This window comes from Taeniopygia guttata, chromosome 1 (assembly GCF_048771995.1).
Source record: "Taeniopygia guttata chromosome 1, bTaeGut7.mat, whole genome shotgun sequence".
NCBI classification, from domain to species: domain Eukaryota; kingdom Metazoa; phylum Chordata; class Aves; order Passeriformes; family Estrildidae; genus Taeniopygia; species Taeniopygia guttata.
In genome coordinates this window covers 11,770,457-11,792,031 of record NC_133024.1, presented here as the reverse complement: position 1 = coordinate 11,792,031, position 21,575 = coordinate 11,770,457, and the positions used below count along the sequence as shown (strand labels likewise).

Sequence of the window (21,575 nt, the reverse complement as noted above, 5' to 3'; positions counted from 1 at the left end):
TAAAACTGGCTGTGAGAGATGTGGCAGGCCTATCCAGCTCTCCCTAGGAGGGTTGTGTCTGATATTAATAAGATGGAAGGAAAAGTGCTAGGCTGTTCAGAGTGTGAAGTTCTCCTGTTGTGTAGTAATACTGGGATTTCTTGGCTGCCAGTCAGGAATTGTAGTTTTAGTCTGAAAGTGCAAAATGTTCCTGTAAAATAGAGAAAGCACTGACAAACACGAAGATTGCAATTTTAGACTGTGTAACAACCATGGAAAAATTGCATGGTTTGTATTTGATTTTTTTTTTCTATTCCAGTAGAAAGCAGTGAATCTCATGCTAGTGTATTTCATTAAATTTTTTTTTAGGTTTTTACACTAATTAATGTAAGAGAGGCACTTGCTAATCTTTCTAAAAAATGTTCTCTGTTTTCATTGCAAGGTATTCTCTGTTTTATAACCGCTTGAAGAACATTGAGGAAAGTGAAGGTGGCCTTGATAAATTTACCAAAAGTTACAAAACCTTTGGAGTTAACCAACTTGCGGATGGTGGAATATACTGCAAAGAGTGGGCACCAGGAGCAGAAGCAGTGTTTCTTGCAGGTGACTTCAGTAAGTATTCTTAGGAAAATTTCTTCTCCCCTGCACAATGTTTTACATCAATATTCTTTTCTTTTAAAGACTCTTTTGTCACAATTATGAAATTCTGATAGGAAAATATGTATGTCATGGCTTAAATGAATAATATTTTCCTCTGTGTTGCAGGAGCTTATGAAGATGTGTTTCTGTTGCATGGTCAGTTTTATGCATTTTTTAATACCCCAAAGGCAATGACTCATGTCACACTGGATCACACTGCAACTCGAGGCTGTATCTAAACTTCATGAAGTTCTTTTTAAAGCTTTATAACTAGACTTTTATAAAACTATGTGCAGAGATGCAAAAATAATAATGAAATAATTTGCTTCATCTTCTTATACTGATAAAGCAACAGCGTTGTCTAAGGACTAAGGCCATTGAGAATTCTCACCTATCCTGAGAATTTAGACACAAGTTCTGCTGGAAAATGGTAGTCTAAATTCAAACTAAATATTACTGATAGAGTACCTACTCTGTTTTTGTGAGGGCAGAAAAAAGACATTAGCAGAATGGAAGGTGGCAGTGTTACATGGAAGAATTGCTTTGCTTGCTCTGAGAACCAAGAAGACTATTCCCTTTGAATTTGAAAGGAAAATATAAATTTGATTTTTATTTGAAGGCTTGGTACACTTAAATGTAAATTGTAAAATTTTTAGATGAAAGTAGCATTCATTATTGCTCTTCAATCCTGTAATACAATTCCTTGCTCTCCATTTTGTTTAGGGTTTCAGGGAGCTTTGTTCTGTTTTTCCCTTTCACCTCTTACTCTCTCTTCAGTTGGGTCTGCCAAAGTACTAGGTCTTGCATTGCTGGTTTTTACTGAACGGGACTTTATCTGTGAAATTATTTTGTTCGTTTAATTGCGTTTCAGACGCGTGCAGTTTTATTTATCTGACTTTGATATTGCCAAAATACTGATCTAGGGAGTGTTCAGTGTATTTATATTGCAAAGAAGCAATATGAAAAAAAAAGTCCTTTGAAGCAGTTAACTACTTCTGCTCAAACACAAAGCTAAATGTTGGCCATTCTCTACTCCTGTCTGAGGAAGCCATAAAAAGGACAATCTCTATTTTAGGCAGGTTTTTGATGCAGAAGTTGAACAGAAGAGTTAATGCAACATTGTTTACAGCCATGATCCTGTTGGATATGACTAACATAGTGAATGATAAAGTAGCATTTCTTGAAGTGCTGCTTGTCATTTTATTGGAATAGACATTGATAAATAGGTTAGCGTAGTTCTTGCATTTTTATATTGCAATCGGACGTGTCCTCTAACACTGAGTAATGAGTCGTGTATAGTTCACCTACTGCTAGATAATAGTGATTTCAGATATCAGTGTAGACTGCAAGGCAGCTAGATCAGGTTATTTTCATAGGTCACTTTTATATGTCTAAACATGCAGAAAATTCTCCTCCTTGTCTCTCCTCTACTTGCTGCAACCCCACCCATTGCTCAAGGTTTTCATGGGATGGGTGCAGGTTAAATGTCTCAACTCAGCTGAAGACTAGAGTGCACTTGTTTTAAATATGTATTTTAAGAGATGGTAATATTAAAACCAGGCTTTTAATAATATGTTTAATATTTTGAAAAGATGTTATAACTTGTAAATTGGCTTATCACGTTGCAGGGGGAAATATATGCATACCAGAATAGGGTGGCTAAACACTGGAATAGTTTTCTAAACTCTACTTCATTTAAAATATTTGATCTAATACATCATATGAAGCAGAAATTTAGGACTAATGTCTTAGAGTGGTTGTATCTAGACACTAATGAATATAGCAATATGAAGAGAAAATAAATTAAAAGAAATTCATTGTGATGTGGAAAAACTGTATTTCTCCTATATATCATTCAGTCATAGTAAAGTATTCATCCCCTAAAGGGACAATAGTGTATTTGGAAGGCATGGAAGATTGTCATTCAATTCATATGATCTTGAATAATATTCTCATGAGAAATTGGATTGCAAAACCCTAAGATTTAGAGTCAGATTGCTACAGATATGTTTAATTAAAACTGAATCCCTTTAACCTTTCTTTAAGTTTTCAAGCAGGTTAAAGTCTCAGACTAAATTTATGATTATATTGTGTTTAAATTGGATATTGGGATTGCTTTTAATAAGATTTTTTTTAATAAAACTTTTTTATAAAAAGACCCATAACGTAACCACATCAGGGGAAGTTGGAAATCTTAGGCAAAGAAACATTGAACTTAGATGACAGAAGCTCTTCAGGTTTTAAACTGAAATGTGGTAGTATATAATACAAAAAACTGTCAATTCATGCTTTTTGTTTTGGCCATGAATACCAGTGGTTTGCTTAATAATATGGTATTGTCTGAGAATATTTTAATGTTTGATGTTAGTCTCTGCTATTTAATCTTAAGGTTTTTGAGGATCAAAAACTAGTAAAAAGTAAAATGGCAAGTATAGGTTGTGTACAGAGACCTTGAACTTTTTTTTCCAAATTTATAATTAAGCGTCTAGTTGATAATATCTTTGTTATGAATTATGTGTAAGATAAACATGAATAATTTACTTCTGTAATTAAATACATGTGAGGCCTCAGTACTGTACATATAAAGTTTTTTCTGAATGACTTTTATGCCTTATAACAGACAAAAAAAAATCTTTGCTATTAAGGTATTTTGGTCCAAATTATGGGATTTTTACACCTTTTTCTGAGAAACTTGTAATGAATGGGATAGCTCCAATTTATAGAAAAATTCTTAATATCACGGTGCATTTTGGGGAAAAAAAAAGCTAGGAACAAGTAACAGCATACAAATCTGTAAGTGGGTTGGAGAATGAAGAATATGAATTCAGAGATTTCAGACCTTTTTTTCTCTTTAAAACTCCATAATTGGAGAGAAAAAGTATTTTATCTGTTGGTGTTCTAGTACAAAGCTTTGTATTAGAAATGAGCATCCAAAACCATTAAGATTTGTCAATTAGTACTTTCAGCATCTCAGTAAATCAAGTGTATGAGGCAATTAGTCAGCTGAATTTCCAACAGCAGAGGCTCTATCAACATTATAGCTCCTTCAAAAGCTCTCAGTAATAACCCTGAATATTTCATTTGTGTGCTCTATTGCTGAGAAAGCCAGTGACTACTGGCAATTTATTTCTGCTTTAAAATTGACTATTTCAAAATAAGTCACTGAACTGTGAATTTTGAGAGCAACCCGCAGAACTTATTTGGGAATTGGAGCACTCACATGGTGATGCAGAGGCTCGGTGGGTTATCTGTAAACAATTCCTTAATTTTAAAAAGAAAGCTACTGGTTTTAAAACGCTTGAGAGTAAGTATGCATATATTAATTTGGTAGTCAGCATTTGCTATAACACATTGTTATATTTGTAATTTCTGTTCTTTTATTTGTCTTCCCTCCCCTCCTTCCCAGCTAACATTAATCTAAAGTGTTGCTGGAATGTCTCTTTGGTTTGGTTTCTGCTTCGTGTTCCTTGCACTAGTGAGGAAGGCTTCTGCTCTGGTTGGAGGGAGGGTAGGATATTTGGATCTGGGAGGATATTTGTCTATTATTTAACTTTGACAGGATCCCTTCAGTGTGAAAAAAGAATACCTTAAGGCACTGTACTTCATAATTTGGGTTTCTGAGAGCTGACTAAAAACTTTATGTATCAGAATGTTTTGGGGTTTTTGTATTCCAGATTTTTACTGAAATGGATTCTAGGTACTGTCATGATATCATGCTCAATTTCTTACTGCTTTCTTTCAAGATTTCTTATAGAAAAATACCTACATTTGATGAATAAAGTCAGTGTTATATATTTCTGTGTCTGCAGATGATTGAAAGCAGTAGACTAATATAAGGTGGCATTAATATGCAGAGAAACATCCTATCTAAGAAGTAATGACACTTGTTTTTATGTCAGTGTTTGAGCTGTTTGCCCAATTTCCAACAGCTCAAGAGCAGGATCATTCATATAATCTGCTTTAAAGATTATTAACATGTGGAGAGGAAGACCTCACTGGCCACTGTGTAGAACAGAATAGTGACCTTGGAGAATTTCACCAGTTATGTTCTGATTTCATATTCTAATCTAGTGAAATACAGGTATCTTGTTGGGTTACTGGGATTTTGATGCTCTTTCCGTTGTCTGAAGTGCTACTTGTCTGATAGACTTTCTTCAAGGATGCTGCATGTTTGCTGAACTCTCTATTCTCTTTAGGTGTCCTTAGTTGATCAGAAGGTGTGTGGAAATACAATTGCTGTAAGAGATTTGATTTCACTTGAGAATTCAACTTCAGTTTATAAAGTTTTTCACTTTTGGAAAAAACAGCTAAGTTCTTATATTGGACAAAGTCCATTAATTGGTTAATATGCAAGAACAACTCCTTTCCTCTGTGAGAAGTGTTAATTTCTTGTGTGAAACTCCAAGTTCAGGCATGAGCCTCAGAGGTGTATGGCTATATCCTTGTCAATATGAAAACAAATTCAGGAGATTGGACAAGAAGTCACTCAAATTGTCATTTAGGTGGAAATATGCATTTAAACTGAGTTTTTGTCACAAATGGTAGAACCCAAATCTTTATAGCTTTGAATTCTGTTCTACATTAAGCTCAGTTCATTATTTTTTGGCATGCTAAGGGTGTAGTTTTGAGCAAGAACTTCCCTTGTGCCTCCTGTTGCTGAGGTAGGATGTAATGTTTTAATAATTGGCTGGGATTGGAAGATCCAGTCACAGAGATGAGACAAAACAAAGTATAAAGCTATTAAAATGTCTTCTGTGTTGGATTAAGTGATAGCTGAGGCTTGAACTTTTGTACAGAAGCTTCTGCCTATGGTTTGTGGGTATTCTGTGATGGTGTCCTTTTCCCTAATACCTCTTCAAGCTGATTATTTGAACTTCTGCTGGTAATCTCTTCAGCCTTTTCCTGTTTGTAGTTGTTGGCAGAATCTTTGAAGTCTCTGTTCTCAAACTAAGGTATTTCTTTTGACTTTTTGTTTTTCATCTTCATAATAGTCTACTAATCACTTGTTAGTTAGTTGAGTTTGCTTTTGTCTTTTCTTCCTTCAGGCATTTTGGGCTATGTTTTGCTGAAAAATCAGAAAAACCAAGCAGTAAAACTGAGAGAAGCATGAGGCACTCTCTCTTTGAAAGGAATATTCAGTTTTCAGGGTGTTCTATGTTTGCTATGCCTCTGGCATTAATACAAAGCAATGCTTTCTGTTATAATCTTTCTGAGTAAGCTCCTCTTCAGGGGTAATTAGTAAACAGTGGGTTTAAGTAGGACCATCTGGGGCAGATGGGTATTGCTTTGCATTTATTTTTAAATCATGAGCCACAGGCTTGCAGTCATGGGCTGTGGCTGGGAACAGGAGGGATTAACAAGAGCATCTGGCATTGCTGGCAGGTGAACGGGAAAGTTCAGGCAATTTTGGTGGAATTATCAAATCTGTCTGTGGAGAGCAGAAATATTTAAGTAGGTAGAGAGATGTAACCATTCCCTCTCTGAAGGACGGAAGAGATGTGGTTTTAGTAGTGGTCATGAGAAACTTATTTAATATTGTAAGAATGCAGTGGTTTTGGTGAACATGATAAACTCCATGCAGGTTCTCCTGGGGGAGTTTTATGAAAACTGGGCCTTAGAAATTTTTGCTTTAACTTTTAAATTTTGCTCAATATTCATCACCTGGCATATGTGGTTCAGTTTGTGTTGAATCAAGAGATGTAGCTCTATTTGAAAGAGTTTCATGAGAAGCCATGAAGATGGTGGCATATCTGGGAGGAAGAGAAGATAGAAAGTATTTAGACTAAGTCCCCCAAGATGGGTCTTGACTATCATAAATCCTAAGCAGTTTTTAAAGCAAATTTCTTGCAGCTTCTTAATATCTTTATTGCATTTTTCATCTTTCTTCTGTTTTCTCATTTTTGCCTAGAATTTTTATTTGAGACAGTCTAGCTGCTTTTAATTAAAAAAAAAAACCCAACTTTTTTAAAGTGCTGTTTTCTACATCTTTTTTATCATGCCCTGAAATAAAAATTATATTTATATTTTACTGTATAAACGCTATAGTTTGCAGCATAGGCATTTTATTAAGGAGTATTGCTTAATTGCCAAGGTATTGTTTGTTTGATATTAGTCCTAGTAGATATTAGTAATATTTGTTTATTTCTTTTTGTTGATTGAAACTTCAGTGTAAAGCTAAGGGGGAGGAACCATCTAAATCTTCCTAGTATACAAGTTCTTCTGCTGTTAAGCAATAAATACTTTCCCTCTGCTAATATGTGTAATTTGGCTCCACTATAAAAGTACCTTAAAACATGATAAAACTATAATCTAAATAGAATACTGAATTAATTGCATTTCTGTTTTACTCTCTACTGTAAAAGGAGTAGGTACCAGAATATTTGTCTGGCATAGTTATTTTTGCCACATTGCATGGCCTTGTTTAATTTATGTCTTTCAGTGTTCTTTAACTAAAGATTGGCAGTTCTTGGGTTTGAACCATTGTGCAAATGCAACCAGGAACTTTGAAAACAGTCTGGTCTTTTTCTGAAATGCAGCACATCCATACATTGCTAGCGAAAATTATCCTTTTGTTGCACAGCAGATAGTATTTGTGATTACTGATGTTTAGGGAAATACATATGCTGATGGATAGAACTTCTTAATTTCTCTACCTCCCCTGCTGTGATTTCCATGATGATAAAAGTGATGCTCCTGCTTCAGTTTAACTGTCCAGTTTTTTATTTCAATGCTTTTAACCTGACATATTTAGTAGCAATGTTGCTTCCTGCAAGTGTGACTTAATGTTCTTAAACTGAAGGCTGCTTATTCTTCTTTCAATGGTGTATGAATTTTCGTTTGTTGTTGTGGGTTTTTTTGTTGTTTCTTTTTTTTTCTTTAATTACAAGAGGCTATGGCATACAAATAGATGAGCATGAAGGAAGATTAACATGTGTTGCTTTAACATCTTGTAATTCAGTTTTCTGTGTTTACTGGTTCCTATTTAGCTTTAGTCTGTTGCCTTGAACTATGTGAAATAGACATTTCAAGGCAAAAAGAAAAAAGGAAATTTCAAACTTCTCTTTTTACTTCCTTCTAGCCTAGAAATGACTCAGTTGCTGTAGTATGTCAGTTCAGAAGTGATATCTTCATTCAGAGGAGCTAACCTTGAATGTGCTTACAACTGCTCCAGACCCCCTTGACAGGTGTCTATTCAGTTGGACAGGTCATGATGACCATCCTTGCACATCTCCAGTGCTCAGTAAATCCAAAGAGGATAAAGAATATTGAATTATGGGAGTTCAGCTTGCTTCAGTTATTTTAATGACAAAGGAATCTTCCTGAAGACTTAAAATTGTGGCATTTCATTTTACCCCTTTTGAATGTGTGTCAGTATCAGGCATAAAAGTATTTGTGTATACTCTCACTAAAGTTTATTCTGAGAAAGTTGGAGCTCTGAGTTACATCTTTGAATTTTAATTGGATGCATTTTAAGATGAATACTTAGTATTATTTCTTATATTGCAGATGGCTGGAATGCATCTTCTCATCCGTATAAGAAGTTGGAATATGGGAAGTGGGAGTTGTTCATTCCACCTGAAGACGGCCATTCTCCTGTGCCCCATGGGTCAAAGCTAAAGGTGTTTGTTCTAGACTAACTCTTGTAGCCCTTCTTACTAATTTACTGTCCATTTTGTTTTGTTCTAAGTGACTTTATAATCTCCTAATTGTTTAAGAAGCAGAATCAGTTGAGCGAAGTGACCTAGAGGAGTGAAACATTAAACATCATAGAGATTTTGGGAACAGGCATATGTGGCTGAAATGTAGTTGTAAAGTATTGCACCATGTTATAAGAGGAAAACAATTTACAATTTGATAATCTGAAAAAGAAGAATTAAGTCATGTATAGGTAAAATTTTTCTGTATTTGATCCATCTACCTGGTGTTAAGATCCTGTTAAAATCTCAATACGTTGGTAATTTTTGCAATACTTTTAACCGTGACTTTTCAGGTGATTTTAATGGAGCATGCAGATTTGTAAAACTTCTGCTTACCCTTTAGGAACTTAGAGTATTGAGTGGAAAACTTAAGTAAGTGAAAGTGAACACGGTTGTATTTCATGAGCATCCATGAGCTTAAAATGCTTTCTTCCAGAAATTAATAAAAAATTTCTATGAGCTGTCAAATGCCACAGTTGTATGCTTAATGCAAATACACTAATGACAACTAACTCATAGCAGAGTTGATGATTTCTAGGTAAATATTGATTTAAATCAGAGATGTGTTTTGTTGCACTCAGAACTTGAGTTTCAGAGATACTGAGTGCTAACAGAGGACAGTAATAAATAATAAAGGAAAGAAATGTACTGAAATTACCTATAGACTAGAAAAATTGAGATCCTGGGAGCATTTGTATAATACCTACTGCATTTTCAGAGGTCCCATCAACAGAACTAAAATACTGAAAAAAAATTCTTATTTTTTTCTGCTGAAAATCTGCTTAGGCGAACAAGAAGTCTGTTAAAACAAAGCTATGTGTTAAAATGCTCTGGAAATGCTTACTCAGTGTGTGTGCTTATCTCTATGCTTTTTATTATGGCTTATAAAATAATCCCAGTAATAAATAAGGATAAATTGAAGTTTAGGAATAATCATTCAAGGACGAGAAAGCTGTTGTAATTTTACAGAGGAGGAAAGAAAATACTTGTCTGCAACTTAGATGTACTTGTATGTAGTCAGATGATGGGACTAACAGAAAAAACCTAAAAGTCTCCAATTAAGGTAGTTCAAAGATGGTTTATCACAAAAGCTTTTGCAGTATTCACATGGTAGGCATGTACCTTATTCTCATGCTACAGCTGATCTTATCCTCTCCCATTCTGCTAATGGGTGCAGAAAGCTTCTGCTTTTCTGTAAGTTCTTCTTGAATTACATAGTTCAAACATTTATAATTGTTCATAGAATGTATTTTGTGTGTTAGAGCACAGTTTTGCTGTTGTTTGTTCATGTGGAAGCTGAGAAAATTGATTGTTTGCAGATAGAAATTGCTATGCAGATTGCAGAGGTAATGCTGAAATACGTAGGCACTGGTGTCTGCACTAGACTAAGCAACAGCCATCTTTGTAGTAATGAAAGTATTTCCCATTTTTTCTTTACTAAACAAGCCTGAGGGAATCACAGCTTTAGAAGTTTCTTTTACTGGTATGATTCTTAAATACTAAAGTTAAAATAGTCAACCTCAGACATTATTGTGGTGATTAATCAGTTAGGGAAAGAAATGTCTCCTCCAGAAGGCCCTTTTCTTTAGCTTCTGTGTACTCTGTTTTGCTCTTCAGCTCAGCAAATGCCAAGTTCTGAAATGGTAACAAGGTCATTTCTTTTAAATAAGTAATATCTAAGCCAGAATGGGAAATGGATGGAGTGTAGTTGGTGACACTAATTTAGATCAGGTCACAAAATATTTTTGTGGGAAAATAAATGAGGAGCAGAGGTCAAACGTTTGCCTGTTTTCAATAGTAGCAGGCTGTCTACTGTAGCTCTTCAGGCAGTCTTCTCATAAGTAAATATAAACATTGCAGAAAATGAGTAATTAAAAAACCTGCTGTAAATCTTCTGACACTTTTCAGTGTGAAGAGGTGGATGCTTATGATAGTTGAGTGACTCCCTTGTGAATTTTGACATCCATCTTCAAACTAAGGTTACCTGCTAGAAAAGGGTATATTTTTTTCTTTCTCTTGTGGATCAACTGGGAGCTTAGACTGAGTTAAGAGAACAAATATTGTTGCTATTATGGTAGGGTAGTGCTGACTTTAAAGCTTCTAGCAGATGTCACAAGTGAGCACAGATTTAAACCCAGAGCCAAACGTTATCCTTTAATAAAAGAAGCCTTTTTACCTCTCATTATCTCTAATGAGGTAGCTTGAAAGATGTTTCCCTTAAACATCAGCATGTTTGCCATTCTACAATGGTAGCAATTGGGGTACAAGTACTTACCTTTGGTGGTGGAAAATGACTGATTTTTTTGCTTCAGTTTTGGATTCTTAATTAACTTTTTACAGGACACAGCAAGCTTTTAGAAAATTATTATGGATAAAATTATATAGCAAGTCTCATTGTGTGTGGTCATATTAATGGAGGAGTTTAATCAGTGTTATACTTTGTCCTTTTGCTGTTTATTTATAAATGATTTTTCCAACTGTGTAAATGCACCTGCAAATTAAGGTTTCATAGTAGTTGGCAAGATCCTAATTTTGAAATAGTGTCAGTGGAGTTTAGGGATAGTATTGGTAAAAATTGAGATTTTTAGTATCTGCACTGGGGAACTTGCTTAATATTATTTACAGTAATGCCAAAGAACAACAAAGAAAATAGAAAACAATTAAAAAATTTAATCCTTTAAGAATTTTAACCTAGTTGAAAATAATTATCAAATTCATGGTCAAATTCTGAAATATTTTCACACAGCTAAATAAGAGAAATTGGCAAGATCAGTACTTGAAAAATATTGGTAATTATGATATTTCTACCTGCTGCCCTGTAACATTAACTAGGAAAAGAATCTGTATAGCAGAACCACTAAATTTTCTTTTGTGAGCTGGAGGAGATATATTAAAATAGAAGTGATTGTTCAGCTTTCTAAAAATGACAACAGATATGTGATTTATGAAATTATTTCCAGAACAGTAATTTTTTAGTCTAATAAACTCATCTGACACTTTAGCTAACAATGTGCTGGGTAGGTGCACAACTCTATATATTCAACTAAATATCACTTGAATATTCATGAAATGTAGTTAATGTATTTTTCCTGGAAAGAACACCTCAGAAAGCGGTGGAAATTTTTTAAAAAACTCTGCATTCTATTATTTGTTAAGTCTGTATCCTTTTCTTTTTCACACGTCTCTGTCTATGTGTATATATATTCTATGTATTTAAATGGTGGCAGTTATAGTTTTTTGAGGGAGTATCTTGTACTGTAATGAGGTGATTAGATTTGATAACCTGTGCACTTGTTAACACAATATTTTTCTACTGATACTCTTGCATGTTTGAGTGGTTTCAGTGATTGCTGAACAGGAGTTGTAGGTGCCAAGGCCAGTACAAGATCGAGGCAGGCATGAACAACAGAATTCTTTCATCAGTTTGTACAAAATGCTTTAGAAGTCCACTGTGATTGGTTTTAATAGTTTTCCAGTCCAAATGTGTTACCCTTTTTAATACTGAAGTGTGCCAAGGAAATAACTACATTGAGTCAGAACATTAACAGTTTATTAATCATTACTGAAAGTATCTAAAGTACATTTGTATTCATGAGGTGCTGGGTAGAGGAAAGCGAGTTGTGAAGAATAGTTTTAAAACTTAATCCTTACAGTTTTACCTATTCCTATTCCAGAGAGCATGCACATCTACTTCCTAGTAGATCTGCATGCTCTGTGTTAAACTCATACACCTTGAAAAGGAATCAAATATGGTGAGCAGGTAGGTTAATCTGTGTCAGGGAGCCACCGCTAGTAAAATTCATCAAGTGTAATTGCTGTCACCAATGAAATAGATGGCGTTACAACTGACCCTACTGATCAGGAGGTGCAGCAGCAGTACCAGACTGGTGTGGAGTTCAGGTCTCATGCACTTCAAGCAGTCTGCAGTCAAAAATGTGTTTATAACGAGAATGTAAAGTCTCAGTAAATCTATTAATAATGGCAAGCTGGTGGCTAGGATTCTAGGGACGGAAATGTTAAAGATGTGGTGGACTTATAAGGGTTGTAGGATGTAAATTGAAACACAGAATACCTGGTTGGAAGGGACCTCAAGGATCCTCTGGTCCAGTCATTCTTGACAAAAGCATGGCCTGATCATGATGGCCAAGCACCCTCTCTAGCTGGATCTTGTGTCCAGCATTGGAGAATCCAACACCTTCCTGGGGAGATTGTTGACATTATGAGATAGGTTAAGTGCAGTCAGATGGCTTCTACAAAGGGAGTCTTGGGTACCCTGAGCAGAGGTACTAAACTTGATTTCAGTGGAGACCTTCCTGAAGAAATGTTTGCTATTTTCTTCCATGTACATGTAGAAACACTTGTATTCTGGTTTTACCTTTGCTTGCAGGAAGAGGGAACATCCTTGCTCACTCTGCCAAGTTCTGTATCACTTGAATGTCATGTCTTATATAGTCAGTAGGATGTAAAAAAAAAAAACAAAACCAAAAACCAAAAAAACCACAACATACACCAAGTTTGCAAATTTGAACAGCAAATGAAACAAATGTTCTTCAGCATCGTGGTACATATCCTCTGTGGAAGAAGAAACAGACTTGTTCTCCTGGAATTTTGAAGTTACTAAGCAGGACTTAAATCATGTACGATATGCATTTGTGGGCGTAAGTCATGCTGATGGGAAGTAGAACATTAATTCTGTGGTAGTACCTTTCATGTTTCACTGTGTGATTGTGAGCCATGACCCTTCAGCAAGTTATTGTAGATTTCTTTGGGTTACAGATGAGGTTTGCCAGCAGGAAGAGTTGTTATCTCATTGGGAGGTAAATGGTCTCTTGGCACTGCCTGTTTGGATTTAGTAAACAATGTGCAACTCCCCATAGACTCACAGGAGAGGCTGTAGCACCAATGAGCTGTTGTAGTGCAGTGGACTGTAGTTCTTTGGAGCCTTTGTTGCAGACTGAGTTCAGTTCTTTAAAATATTTTCAGTTATTTTGGCAGGCTTTGTTCTCCTGTGACTTGAAGGTTGCACAATTCTCTGGTAGGAGAATTTAAAAATACTCTAAAGGTATTTTACTTTTAGTTTATCCATACAGAAGACTAATTGTTTCAATTACTATTAGGTGTACATTTAAACAAAATGTAATTTTTTTTTTTTACCTTGAGGAAAAGAGGGAAACATCTTAAAGAAGAAGAGGTGTTGAAACAGGATTTGAGAGTCCATATTAAGAATATAGAAGCATGGCTGTGATTCCCATGGGAATTGTTTTTGTTTAGAGGATCACTTTCTAGGGAAAGCTCCTGACATTCTCTGCTGTGTGGCACAGCCACCCAATTGCAAGGTGCATTCTGCAGCAGTTGTCCTTGATACAAATGCTTTGTAGTTGAGGATAAGTAATACTTCATGCTTGTGTGCCCATATTACATACTTCATCAGCTTCTTTTCTACTTGACATGGCTTGAAACAACTGTAAGAAGTTACACTTACTGTATGTGTAATGTGCTTTATTATTGTTGTTGCTTTTCAAACCATGCTGTTGTACCCCAAGCCTCTTAACTGAGAGACTAGCAGAATATCTACAGCAATGCTTCTGTATTATGCATACAAATTTTTATAGTCTTTAAGTTTCATCACTGTTCTTATAGTAACTTGTTTTTGATTAAGTCATAGGGAGGGAAAATATTTTTTCAACTGTATATTTTAGAGATTCCAGTTTTCCTTTGATTTATGAATTTTTTTTTTTTGTAAAAAGATTTTCAAAATCAGGATTCCTGACTGAAAGAAAAGTTTTAATGCTTTCCCTCAGCACAGATGTATATTTTCCCTTTGTGAAAATAAACTGGCTGTCCCTCATACCGAATAATGCCGCCCCTGTGTGGGTTACAGCTATAAATCCATGTACTTGGATGATTAAGTGAAGTATTTTCTATATACTTGACTGTTAAAATCAATTGGGAACGTTTCTGTGTGATGTTGCTTTCATTTTTAACATCTCTCCAAAGGTTTCCTGGATTTTGACAGGTTGATTTTCCTATGGCATTTTTTTATCCGCTTAGATATTTTACAATTCTAGGCTACTGGCTCTATCTTTTGAATTAATTTTTTATTAAAATAGATAATACAGTATTTTTTGTTACTACTAGTTTCTCTTAGTTTTCTGCGAGAAGCACAAAAACAGAAAAGGGAGCAAAAGCTTTCCTTTTTAACCATATCTAGCAAACTAGTTAAAGATATTCAGAAGTTCTGCAATGCAATAGAAATACTTAAAATCACAAATGGAACTGCATCTCCCTCTTTTGGAAAATCAAGGCATGACTTCATGACTTGGCTTAGAATATAAGCTTTTGCCTCTTTTGTATCTTGATTGTATTTTAATCTTAATTTATTTTCTTTCCTTGAGGGAGCAGGGAAGGGGAAAAAAGGGGAAATTGTGAACAAATATTTAATATCCATAAGTTTAGATATTATTGCAATAGCTGATGTTGTGATATATTTACAGAGCAAATAAATCTCTCTCTGATGATTTTTGAGCGGCACAGATTTGTCTGCAGAACTTTGTTAAACATGTAAACCACCTAAAAAGTACTGTTATGTCTGATAACTAAGGAATATTTTTTTCAATATTTGATATTAATGCTTGTCTCTTTAGCAGGTTTCTTTTTCAGAAAATAGGAATAAAAAGAGAAAACTAGACAACTGGTTTGTATCATCTGACTCAGTTTTGATAGTAATCATAAATTGATCAGGAAAATAAAAGCTTGGGGGAAGGAATAAGGTGACCCATGTTCTATTACTTTTTCTTTCCAGTGTAACCAATTTGCAATTTAGGAAGGAGAACAGCCTGGAAGAAGCAACATGCTGTCCATTCTTTCCAAAATTTCATTTCAAGGTTTATGATCAATTCACTGTAAGGAAATAACTTCAGTCTACAAGCGCCTTGACAGATAGACTCTATTTCTTGGTTATTTGGAGCAGTATGAATAGAGTATGGTAAAGTTTTTCAGGAGAAGTTGAGTTCTAGAAAGATCTCCCATTTTCCATGCTTCTTACCCCTCCAGTTTGGGTGAAGGTTCATTTGGGAAGTTACTCCTGAGTTGGGGAAGCTGAAGTGTTGAAGATCTTCTGATTCATTTACTTCCTTGCTGCCTCTCCTGAGCTTTGTTATAGGGCTGTGCAGTAGCAAGAAGAGCAGAAGCAGTGTTTGCTTCTTCATTTCTTGCCTTCTATATCTGAGGATATTAAAGAGAAAAAGTTATCTGGCCTCTAAAAGATCTGTCAGGTAAAGACAATTACGGAATAATGCTCTTTACCATGCTGTTCGATCCCAGATTTCTATCAGGCGTCTGTATTTTTATCTAAAGCTGCTTTAAAGTGAACTTTCAGACAAGAAACCAGATTCCACTTCTGGGCTCTGCAGCAGGTTGCACTGTGTTATCAGGAAGTGCTCTGCTCTGGTCCTGTGCATTAAGAACCAAACATAGCAAAGTACTGCCTCTGGATTCCAGTGCTTCTCTCATAAACCACTGCTGGCCTGTAGAAAGAGAGGAGTTGTTCTCTCGTTTTCTCTGTGTTCGTGAGGGGGTGATGTGATTTTCTTTGCTGTTGTAAATGGCCTCAGTTTACACTGCACACTGACAAAAGATCATCATAACCATGTGTTCTATCCTGGGTGCTAAAGTCAGGATGGATTCTTTTTGAGGATGAACAGGACAGGCAGGGGTGCATAGGGAGAGGGACTTTCAGTTGATAGATTGTAGCATGGTGGGAGTGGGTCTCTTCTCCCAGGTGACAAGTGACAGGACAAAGGAAATTTCATCCAGTTGTATATATTGAATATTAAGAAAGAGTGATCATGCATTGGAACAGGGAAGTTAGAGAGTTGCCATCCTCAGGAGTTTTCAAGAAAACACATGGCTATGGCACTCAGGGCCATGGTTTAGTGGTGAGCATGGTGCTGGGCCAGCTGTGGGACTCCTGGTGTTTTTCAACTTAAACAACTCTATGATCCTGTTTCTGGAGCAATTAGAGGATGCTAAGAAAAGGATGTACAGCTTAAGGAAAAAGAGAATAGTAGGATTGGATGGGTTGAATTGTAATAGCATTTGATTGTTTTGAATGCAGGACCTGTCTTTCTAAACTGACCAGTATTTATGAAATGAAATCGAAGACCAGGTTTTCTTACAGCAGCAATGTGTCCAAAGTACATTGAGTCAGATTCTTTTGTATTCTTGTAAATTTGTAGTGCTATTTCTTGGTTACCCTATTTATCTACAGCAAAAGTAAAAAAGTAAACTTGTTTTCTACAGTTCATATTATACTAAAAAAGCCTTGGTATTCAAGCAATTGTTTTCCATTTTCATGTACTTTTAGAACAACTGAGGGAGGGAAATACCTTGATGCTGAATTTCTAATAAATTTCATGAAGTAGAAAAACCTTGTTATGTTATCACCACACCTAATATAAACTTCCTAGGGAATCTTTAAGAGGTTATCTTGCCCATGTTTTATGTTTTGCATTGAACTTGCTTTTAAGTCAGATGCATGTTATTGAGATGATGTTTCCACCTGTATTCCTGTGCCTTTTTTATATTTGGATAATTTTGTGTCAGAAATGAATAGATCTGAAGCTAATGAAATACTGTAGATCGTAAAATACTGAATAATAGCTTATTGCCTTTATATAATAAGACACTGCCATTTCCATATTTATATTAAAGCTAGTCCACTCTCTCATTTTATTAGCTATTGTTGGTTTGATGACAAATTTAATTTCATCATTGTATTAAAAGCTGCATACACCAAGAATCATTTTAAGTGTTTTCAAGCTATTAAAGTAATGAAATAATAATATGGTGTTTCAGAGCAATTTATTGGCTTGCATATACTCATCTGTTATTTAGTTATCATTTTGTTATTTTCATTTCCTCAGCTGGTGTATAAATGATAAAGCACTATATAACAAATTTCTCAAACAGCAGAAATATATCTAAATTCTTTATATATAAATTTTTAAAGAACTTGTCCAGAAGATTATACTTTTAAATCAAAATAAATATCTGAAAAATAAGGAATGACTGCATGGCTTTTTATTTCTAATGTTGAGCCTGTCTCCTAATTAGTGGAAACAGTGGCAGGCACCTTATGGGAGTACATCATAATTAAATTAAATGCTCAGGTATAGATTATATGCAGGAAATGAAAGCTAAAGGACTGGTTGCTGAGCAGAGTAGTTGTCTGATCTTCTGCAACTCTCTTGAATTATTCTCTCACACTGTTCTGAGTACATCTTTGTGTACACTGGGAGCTGGGGTAGCCAAATGGAGCTGATGTGAAGACAAGATGAAGGTAGGCAAACACAAAAAAAAAGGGATATTCATAAATACATATGAATTTTAAATGTGATAGTTTGTGGCCTGTTATTGCAGAGTTTTGTCTGTCATAACAATAGCACAGCCACCTTAAACTCCATTTTTATACATGGATTTACTTTTTATCTGAATTTGTATTTGTGACAAAGCTTTTAAATTTGTTATGAACCTTTCATGCCTTTTATCATTATAGATCGTCTAAGAAAAAAATGTGTAGTGTCTGTTCATAAAAAGTCAGCAGATTTCCCTGAGTCACAGTAGGTTGAAAATTGCCTGAATGTAAGCACAGAGTTTTCCTTTAGATGCCCCAAGACATCCAGAAGGAATTGCTGGATGTACTGTGGGTGATAGAAAAGGCCTGTGTTATTTTGGAAAGGCAGAATAATGGGATACCCAAGAGTCTCAAATGCCTGAAAAATCAAGGCCTTTCAATCTCACTTGTCCTGCATTGGCAGCATCATTACATTAAATGAGACCTATTTCAGCCTCTGAATTGCTCCTATGTGTTATTGCATTTTCTTTATGATACTGGACTGACCTCAGAGTGATGGTTTCCCCTTAACTGTAATAAACTGCTTTTGAGAGTTTCAAACATCATCAAACAGACTCATAACCCCTATATTTAGTTTTATCCTACAACCTGCTCTCCATTCCATGAATTTCCTATCCTCTAGTGGACAGACGTGGAATGCGCTGTCACTTTGGTACTAATGTTATTGTGAAGGTTTAGGTCCTGCTTTGTCTTCCAGCAGTCCAGCATTTGGAAAATTGGAATGAACTTCTGCACACCAGTTTTTACATACCTTCAAAGCCAGCCTTTGTTGGTTATGTTTTCTCTGACTACAGCCATACATATGTTTTTATTTAGGTCTGAAAGTTTTTCAAAATTAATCACTTGCTAGCACTGATGCCGTAAAACTCAGTATTAAGGTTGTGGTTTTTTTCTGTGTTGGGTGTACTCATCTGTGAAATCCACAGCACTTATTACAGTGTTTTGGGATGCTAAACTTTAAGATGCTATATGCTTGGCACAAAAACTTTGAAAATACACCCAACATTCCTATAATGGAAAATGAATGCCAAACATAAATTTTTAACCTTTGCATACAAAAGATGTACAGCATAGGTTGAGGTCTTAACTTCTGTTGTTTTGCAGTTGTACTTATATAAATTGTGTGTCTGTGTCATGTCCATTTTTAGAGAAAATTGACTTTTTAATGTCAGGTTTTGAAGGACATTTTCATTCTGTCTTCCTGACACTTATTTCTGTGAGACCATTTATTTACATGTATTTATATCTCACTTGGAAGCCAGAATCATGTGACATTCAAAGGTCGCATCAAGGATTTTGAATGCTTACTGCTAGGGGAGGTGGGGAAAAACCCTGAACTATTTAGGTGAGCTATTTTTAAAGTTGATGTAGGCAAATTCAGCATGGCTTACTTTGAATTTTCTACATTCTTGTGTTAGAAGTTTCCAATGGGAAAGCCATCGTAGAGACTCTGGAAACAGGGGAAGAATACCTCTTTTTAACAGAGTTCTAAACAGGTTTGCTGTTTTAAGATACTTACCTCTCAGCACACAGATACAAATAAAAAAAAATCTTGATGTTGTCCTTGTACTATACAATTTGATAATATATTACTTTATCTCATGTTTCACAGAAAGAGGTGGTTAATATAGATGGTGGCAAGTTCTTTACATCTGTTATTTTGTATTTGTTTCATTCTGTCTAAATTTGGGCCGTGTAAATGTAACTCTTGAGATACCGGTTTCTTTCTTCTTAAACAGTTTCTTGCTGATTTTTGACTAACTGGGGAGGATGTATAATTTGTGTCAGAAATTTGGATTTCCTTTTTTACCCTGCACTTGTCCTTTTCTTGGAGTGTTTTCTGTAATAATAGAATCAAAAATACAGGGGCAACTTTTACATAAGATTTTCTTTCACTTAAGTGTAAATAACTATAAAACAGGTTGCTTGTGAGGAGGGGCTAAGCTTTTGTCAGTTTTCTTGGTTCACTTGGCGTGTGTTTCATGCTATAGCAGTATGCATTTTAAAAGCTTTATTTAGTGGAGGCTGCAGTTTTTATATCAAATGGTGGGATATGCCTCCTCATATACATTGAAGAATGATCAGGAACATGCCTTGTGAAAATGTATTAGGTAAATCCCAAGGGCAGTTTGAAAAAGCGAAATTTAATGAACATCATGGTTTTATATATGTTATTTAGAGAACAATTTTTTGAGTTAATTAGAAAATGTAAAGTCAGCTATAAAGTCCTGATGAACTAAGTAGTAGTTGGTTAGGCTGCAACTTTTATGAATTTGTTTTTACTAATTTCAAACTAATTTGGAGGAAAAGTACAGTATCTGTTAAACTGATTTATAGGTACTCTATCCAAAGTGCTGTGTAATGACTATGTTCAGTAATCTATATGCATGTAAAATCTGTAACAACACATTTAGAATATACACAGCAGCTAATTTTTATATCTGAACACTCCAGAGAAGGGACCACAAGTCATAATTTGGGATGAGTGGAGCAAGAGTTTTCACCCGTCTTTGTTTTATGTGTGCTTCATAATTTTACTCCTTTTATTATTATTTTATTCTTTTACTTATATGTCATTGTTTCAAGAAATAGCAAAGCAAATATGGGAATTAAAGCTGTCAGACTGTTTGCTTTAGAGTTATTTTTGTCAGTCTTGGGCTGAACTGCTATTTGTTTTGTGGTGCCATTCAGTTTTTTTCCAGTTTCCATGCTCATGCTTCAGCTAAGCATGGTAATGTGAGAGTTCTGTCTCGGGTAACTTCAGAAAACATAATTTGGAATTCTTATTTCTAACTTTATTAATAAAATTTACACAATATGAGGAGAGAGGAATAAGATGATTGAGTATAGAGCTTGATAATTAAGCCTAGGAGAGACTCTGTAAATGGTATTCACATAAAATTAAGAAAAGTATTAAACAAGCATAGCTACAAAGAAGAGAAGTTGCCAGGGATCACTTGTTAGATCTGTAAGGACACTGTGTTGATTATATTTCAGCAAACCAGAGAAGGAAAGGATTCAACTTTACCAGCTCTGGTGGTGTAATGATTGTTTTGCTTGACTCTTCTTTCTCTGTGCACAGCCCATGATACTCAAAAAATTACAGCAACCTGAGCAAACCTGAGATTTCTACTGTAGGTGTGAGATTAATCTATAGCCATGGCTGGATATATGTGACAATTTTTTCTTAAAACCACCTATACTGTAAAGAAAGCAAGAAATAAATGTTATGATTACTTGTTTAAAATAAGTGCTTCCCCACTTTTTTGAGATTTTTCTAATATTTGCATGGTTAAATTTCACTACTTCTGTTGTTGGATAAAGGTTTCTTGGGTTGGACTCTATGATCTTAAAGGTCTCTTCCAACCTTGTGATTATGAGAACTTTTTCTTTTGAATATGGAAAGAGTCTTATATGTTTGCATAATAGAACTGAAAGCAAAGTTTAAAAATGAATGAACCCAAAAATTTAGATTGTGAGCCTTAAAATAGAGCAGACTCTAAAGTTTTAAGACTGTTCAAGTGTAAACCCAACCCTTAAAATTGTAGATTTCCATCACTCGTTTATGACTCTACATTATGACTATAATGATATATGACAAATATATGTATGGATTTCTAAGAAGTATTATCTATTAAAATTCTGTCTGTGAAAGTTGCTAGAAACTTCTACGACTTCTTGTAAATTTAAATTCCTGAAAAGTTTAACCCTTAGGTTTGGCTTTGTAGGTGTTTTGAATAAATGCAAAACTAGCACTTGAACAAAATGATTTCTGAATAAATGGTAAAACAAATGCACTGGTGTCTCACAAAGGAGGGAAAATAAGGTCAATTTAAGTGACTACA

The 21,575-nt window shown here is 35.0% G+C and overlaps 1 protein-coding gene across 7 annotated transcripts in view; it reads left to right on the top strand.

Annotated features, from left to right (window-relative positions):
- The window catches only part of GBE1 (1,4-alpha-glucan branching enzyme 1), a 143,727-nt gene that overhangs the window by 38,695 nt on the left and 83,457 nt on the right, over positions 1-21,575 (top strand). For all 7 annotated transcript variants that reach the window (XR_012053545.1, XM_072923430.1, XM_072923438.1 and 4 more), the window contains exons 2-3: positions 422-591; positions 8,125-8,237. Coding sequence is in view for 6 of the 7 variants with exons in the window: in XM_072923430.1 (XP_072779531.1) it covers positions 422-591; positions 8,125-8,237 (283 nt within the window). In the remaining variant the exon portion in view is untranslated. The remainder of the gene's footprint in view (positions 1-421; positions 592-8,124; positions 8,238-21,575) is intronic.